The following is a 7,228-nucleotide window of genomic DNA, read 5'->3' as shown; positions in this document are numbered from 1 at the left end:
TAGTATAAATAATAGTATTATAATAAGTTAAAGTTAAAGTATTTATTTATAATTTTTTAAATATTGAAGAATTATTTAATGCAATTACTATTATCTGATAACTTTTCCGTCTTTGTAATCTTTCTGAGATCGCACACTATTGTTCCTTTCAATTTACTCTGAACGCTTATAGATTTCTTGGCTTATATTCAAACTCCATACTCGGTATTTACGTTGACATCGATTTCCAGTCATTTTCTCGATCGTGTCAGAATCATATAAGAGCACGTGCATAACGTGTCGGAGGTGGCACGGAGTTGCATCTCAGTAAGATAGATTCGTTTCAACATACACCAGCCTACGTATAGCGAGCGTGTAGTCGCGCGTCACGGCATTTGGCAATTATCTTGCCTCGTACAGGTACACATATATCTGCGCACATACATTATGCCCCGGGGTTACTCGCGACAAACGTCGCGCGACCAATAATCTAGAGGCGGATATAAACGACAAACAAGGACGCAGATGTACTCCTTTATCGCCTCGCGATAACGGCCACGCAATCGTACGACGCGTGTTCTTTTCCAGTTTCTTTCTGGATTTCCTTGTTCACTTGACGCGCGATCCAGGCCCTTCGTATGCATCGCAATGGGAATTTAAAATTCCCTGTTGGTACACAAGATGCATAAATTCAGCTCGTTTAATCCCACACTATACGAAAGATTGATCAGTCATGACAGAACCGAGAATGTATTAATATTTATATTCTGCTGATGAGTTTTTAATGATGCCACACTCGAGTCTCGTTAGGATTAAGTCTAACAAAAATTGTACATATTGAAGAAAAGAGTTTGGTGTTTTAACAGCAACTATCAAAGAATTTACCTTCTTCATAGAAGAGGAAAAATTGAAGGCTCTTTGCTTGTCTCTGAACTGTGTAAGAGGCGTTTTCCCTTCAAAGGAATCGTGCTTACGCTCTTTTATACCGTGAGTGAGGACTCGGACGCCTGCTTCTCAAACAGGAATCTGAGAATCTGTCTAATTAGCAACTTAGTTGGGGTTTCCAGAGCCAAGAAAATATCTTTCGCGCGATAGGCGAGGAAACCGTATGACATGAAAAAGAATAAGCGTACGAGAATATTTTAGCATTCATAGTCAAACAAGGAACAGTCATTATAGTTTTTTTTTATACATACTCGGCTTTGAAAGCAAAGCGGTGGCGTATTTATGCATTCAAAAGTATTTCATAGATATATCGTAGTCTTCCGTGAAAATAAACGTTGCATATCGTGGTTATTAACGAACGGTGGAATCAGCCGGTTGTACCTGATACAAGCTTCCTCGCTTCCCCATTATCGTTGCATCAACCACTATCAGGGCGCACAATTTCCGAGCGGATTCGATGCATTAATGATCATTCTTTCGAATAATTCAGTGAGTCATTAAAGGTCTAGGATTATGTAGATTCTTAAGCTTTTATGATCTCTTTCTAAGTATACATTTTATGCATTCACAAATATACTTTCATTTTATCAGTATAATTACTTTACTCCTTTCTCTCTTACTCTTTCCTACTCCCAGAGCTCGAAGCGAGGGCTCAGCATTTTTTACAATTGTCTCGTTTAACTTAATAGTATCGTTCATGCAAACTCGTGCATGCAACGGAATAACGTTCGTCATGTATTCCAAAAGAATGAAACACATGCAAAAACGTCGGACCGCCAGGCAAAAGTTATAAATCCTGCAATTAAACATTTATTCGAGCGACCTTGCGGTCTTATTTTATATCTACGAACGCACCGTTTTTCCCGATGTTATTTACATGCAAATAAAATCGTAATTCGAATAAATATTTATTAAAACGGCAGGGTATGACCCTAGGCGATAGACATTGCCTTCTGGGAAAATTTTTGAAGATATCCAGCATAATTCTATTTTTACTCGATGTCAAACCCGCACGTTTTCATCTAAGTGGAATAAATGTATTCGTTTGCATATGCATTGGGAATCGGAACTGAACTATACTTTTTGGACGAATATAACATTTATTTAAAAAGTCTTGCGCATACAAGATGCAACGTGTGTTGTTATTATCGATGAAATTCTTATTGTGATTAAGAATTAATTAGGTAACGAAAAACTAACAATGAAACTCCGAATATGTTAATGATTTTAAATGGAATTGCACGGAGGACGAGACGCAGTAGAAGATAGAGTGGAAGAAGATAAAAAGAATGATCGTTCTTAGTCTGTATCTTGAAGAATACGTCTCGTTAACGTGCACAATCTCAGCACGGCTAGATAACTCGATAGCAAGCGCTTTAAGCGATTTAATTAAGATACGAACAATCCGGGTCAGAAGAGGCGGCTAGAATCGATGAAAATATCGGAAAATATGGGGATTATGCCCGGCCTAGTTTCGTCACCGTCTATAATTCCATTAGCTGTAGCGCATATTCTACTGGCACCGCATAATAATAATAACCGACATTCTTAAGATCCCGTTGCAAATACCTCTGATCATAATTAAACGTGGTCAGAGCCCTTGGTGGTGTTCGCCTCTTGATGTCCCCGTGAACGGAAAGGAAATTGCGAAAGGCGTCTTTGAACCCTTTAATTATTACGAACGCGTAACGTAGATTAAGCAGAGACCAGAGCGGGACAGAATACTAGAATGTGTTCAATGTGAATGAAACTAACAGCCATAAACGCTTAATACCGTATTTTATAAACCTCTTAATTGCCATACTCGTTCATTGGAACGTGTTCGCGGGTGGCGCATGCATTCCATTCACCCAGAGACGTTATCCACTGTCACGTCCGTTACGGAGGCATGTAAAATTACAATGATTAAAATGTAGTTTCATGCGTTGCATTTACAACCTGTGCACACGCCGCGTCGCGCCTCGTATCCGTGCCCGTTTCCCTCCGTTTTCCGCTTTTTTCTTTCCGGCCGCGGGGTCATCTTTTTTCATCCCCCTTCCTCCGTCTATCTTTTTCTTTTTCATTACTCTGGAAAGAACGTGGTACGCGTCGGAGATAACGAACGCCGTGGACTTTTCAGAATTTGTTTAATGAAATTCCCGCAAAGTAAATTTCGCTTCGTGCTCCGTTATTCGTTCCTCTTGATTAAAAATCGGTGTGCCCGGAGGTATTGTTCCGTTCGAGGTGTGCTTCGGGATGAATACAGATTATCACCGGCGATTGCTGTGTAATGTAATGTAATGAGAAGCTGTTATAGGCTGAAAAGAGGAGAATTAATTAACGCTCGCTTGCGAGTACAAAACGTCTACAAATTTTCCATGTCTGTTAACATATTCTTTCCACGTTATTAATTAAGTTTGACTTTCGTTTCACAAAGCGTGTTTTCGATCGGACATTGACGATTCAATTCCGCGAGATCATGAAACAACATTTCGGTTTCCTAAGCAGGACGAGTATGGAATAGAGGGATGTTACATTTGAAGACAAGCTGCCACGATAGTTCGCAGTGTTATACATATAATTAATTCTGTCGGTTGTTCCAGTCGGTGCCATGTACGTGTGCATGCTGTACGCCATCCTGTTCCTGAAGCTATGGTCGTACGTGCAAGTGAACATGTGGTGTCGGTTGAGCAATCGAAGAAAGTCAACGAGCCAGGGCAGAATACGACGGCAATCCTTGTCGTACAATAACCTACAAGGTAAGTAAACAAATTTGCATGTGCTACAGCTGTTAACAAGTTTCACATCATTTTAAGCAAATTGTTTACTCCTATTTATATAAATATGACAGTATTTCGTATCTGATTAAGACACATGCATACGCATAGTGCACATATGTAGATAAATATATTAAAGTATGAACACGTTACAGAAGCATGCGGATTACTGTTAGAAATATCTTTTCCACGATAGTCGTGATACTAAAAACGGTGGTATTATTTGACTTTTAGTCGACCTTAAATTATCAAAGATTTTTACGCGTTTATTAAAGGTCGCATGTACCCGTTGATCCTCCAACTTTCACGAGCACCGAGGTTGCAGTTTATGTAGGTTTTACTTTTATTTCTTCGTCTAAATGAAAGTTTCGGACAAAGCACGTACATATCATTATACCAAAAGAGAAGCACATGTACATACAGTGGCGAAAGTCAAAAGAGTATCATAAAATATGCCCTTTGAGACTCAAGAGACGATGTTTGTTTCGTGTTACCAGCTTTCTTTCGACTTTCTTCTTAATATGAATTTATGCATATAATCAAATGATTATTTAATAATTATAATCCAGAATTTAATGTATCACAGTCGTTCGGATAAATTTTTTAACATGGAAACAGGATACAATCAGACGTCATTTTGTTTCGCGTATTCTAATGTCAGTTTCGTATCAGTTTACCATGATACGATAATGCAACGGGGCCGATTTACATATTCCCATAGACAGCGTCCATTTATCGTGGCGTTCGAAACGGTGTAATGTTATTCTGCGAATGCACGTTACACGTGTCCTGGTATTTTCGATAACAACCATTACGCGTTACGCTTTTACATCGTTCCGTGCCACGCTTCCGCGTAAAGCCCTCTAATTTCACGCGAATACCAACTGAAAAATGTGGACTATCGCCACATCCTATGCCCTGTGTACGCGGATTTTTGGTCGACCGCCCCTGTGACGCGTGGCTCGTTGTACCAAAATGCTTGTTACGATTTTTTGGCCGACTTGGTTAGATCCCACGTGTGCGGTGCACATTGTATGTGCTGCAGCGTGACCAGCACGGCCTCTCTTCTACAGCAAACAAAATTAATTAAAGCTAAAAGAAGAATTTTTGTTACTAGTATAATTCATTCACGAGTAACTAGTTCATATTGATTCTAAATTAAAGTACAGTTTTTTTAATTTCTCTTCAGTATAATTTCTCTTCAAGTTATTTAATAAAAATTGTGAACAGATATAAAATCAGTAATTCTTAGTGTACATCATAGAATATAATACTGCCCTTATATCTCACACGATTCCATCACGTACAATCTGCATCTAAATATTTGAAATAGTTAATTCGCGCTTGTTTAGAAATTCATCGATTCAATTGAAGCAACGTTTAGACTAAATTTACTGAACAAGATATTGAGATAAATCGGCAAACACGTGAGTCTCTCACGTTTAATTATTTAATAACCGGTGTACGCCGTATGCTCGTCTTTTTAGTCTAGTAATTCAGTTGCCCATAGCCAATGTATTTGTTCCCTTCTGAAGATGTATGCACAATGTCGTGGCCATCCATGACGCGTGTGCGCGTACCAGTCCACTGCTCACACAGAGAGCCGCGGTGGAAGAGGCGAATAATTTCCACCCAATTTAAACCCTCGATCAGCTTCGCCTCTGTTTCTGGGTATTGGCGGGCTAAGCGGCGGTATATCGATTATTCAGGCCCGGCAAAGTCAAATTATACAAGCGAACTTTCCCCAATAAACTCACCGCATGGAATATTAACCCTCCTCTTCATCCTCTTGTGCCGCGGCGCGTAGCGCTTGTTCTCCTTTCGTTTCACCACCGCTACAACCACTCCGTCTCTTTCCGTTTCCTCGGAGAAATGCAGCGCTGGAAGGACCTCGTGTATCATTTTGACGCGTTATGGCCCTCTTTCGTACAATAGAAATCTGTTATACAACTCTTTCAGTTCCTTAGAGCAGCTATAAAGAGGCCTCGAGGGCTGCACCAGCCACTTGGAAAAAATCAATCTGAGAAAATGGCCCGCTTTCAGTCCCGCGTCCTCGTAGATTTAACCGAGTCTGATCGTACCGCGCCTGTTTCACGTCTCTATTCGTAGATCTCATGTTCTGTACGAAGTTCTGCGTTTTACTGAACGGTGCATTCATTTGTATACATATACATATCCTTCGTGATCTTGTAGCTTTGTACATCTGCACACTGACTCACTTTTCACATCTGTTATGGTAATATTAGAGTCTAATTTTTTATATTCTGTTATTCCTTCGATTTAATTAAATTTTCGAACAGAGGTATGTTCCCGGGTTAATTATGCAGTCTAGTGACACTGTATCGACAAACCCGTCTGACTAAGAAGGCGTAATGTGTACATCTGTTATTCCTGTTTGCAAATTCGATTCGAGTCCATTTCGTGGCGTTCTCCATCCTCGTTTCCTGAGTTCTTGTTCACGGTCGGGGCTCGTTAATCAATGCCAAGATAATATGGAAGCAAGACATAATGGCGGATGTATGTGAATGGTGCATCGCGGAGCTGATACCTTTTGCGGAAGTCCGTGGAACAGATGTTGAGGAATGGTCGAACGTTAAGTATCCCGGGCTCGAGTAATACAGTCGTTAGAACAACTGACCATTTCGTTTTCAAATATACATATAAATATTCGTAATCCGTTGTTCATTCGCCAAACAGTTCACAACAAATATCGAATGGCCGCAAGTAATTATTATAGATGTCTGTTAATCCCTCGCTTCATCGACTCCGTTCGTCGATACAATACCTATGTACATGCCAGCAGAGTATAAAAAAGAATCGTGGGTTAATGCGATTATTGAATTTCGATGGAACACCTCAGGGACTGAAGCGAGTATGTACATGCTCCTTTAATTGATTCTCTCAACCAATTCGACCAATCCAGCCATAAACGCATACACATATATATATATATGTACATGTATGTATATATGTCTGTGTATAATTCTATCTGTCTGCGTACCGTATAATTTTCTTCCTCCACGCCCTCTAATTCGTCGGCACATCATATTATTACTATCGTGCATAGGTATAATGACGGCGTTGACTCATGTGCGATTTTCGCGGAAACTTTTTGCTCGTTCCGTAGTCCATCGATCGCGAGTTCTATGACCAAGTCCCGCGAACCATGTTACTTTCAATAAGCAATCCTCCCTATAATGTTCCTGCTACCCGGGACAAAGGGAGAAAGTCTTTGCGGAACGTTTCCTCGTAGAGACGCATAAAAAATCAACGAGTAAAAATAAGGCTGAAGCAGGTCAACTGCTGAACAAACTACGTGGTCTTCCTTTCGCGTGCCGCGCGGCCGTTTCGGTCAATGAGTTCCTAAGGAACCTCTCGGAGTTTCTTCAGGAAGCGCTTTCTTTTCGTCGCTTTCTTAGATCTTGGTGTCGTGCTTGTTTCGGGATAATCTCGAATAATATTGGAAACGACTCTTTTAATAATGCATGAATGTGTTACCCAAATAGGGAGTATCAATTTCAAAAGATTTAGACGCGTTAACGTGATGG

General features: G+C 40.2%; 1 protein-coding gene across 2 annotated transcripts in view; it reads left to right on the top strand.

Moving 5' to 3' along the window:
* mdy (diacylglycerol O-acyltransferase) overlaps window positions 1–7,228 on the top strand; it is an 84,752-nt gene that overhangs the window by 50,770 nt on the left and 26,754 nt on the right. The window contains exon 6 of one of the 2 annotated variants that reach the window (XM_018033079.2): window positions 3,498–3,662. In XM_018033079.2, the coding sequence (XP_017888568.1) occupies window positions 3,498–3,662 (165 nt within the window). The remainder of the gene's footprint in view (window positions 1–3,497; window positions 3,663–7,228) is intronic. The other variant, XM_018033080.1, reaches the window with a different exon arrangement.

Source organism: Ceratina calcarata, unplaced genomic scaffold (assembly GCF_001652005.2).
Source record: "Ceratina calcarata isolate Rehan_Ccalc_2016 unplaced genomic scaffold, ASM165200v1 scaffold62, whole genome shotgun sequence".
Lineage (NCBI taxonomy): Eukaryota > Metazoa > Arthropoda > Insecta > Hymenoptera > Apidae > Ceratina > Ceratina calcarata.
Note: the sequence above shows the minus strand (reverse complement) of the source record. Positions and strands in the feature narration are given on the sequence as shown.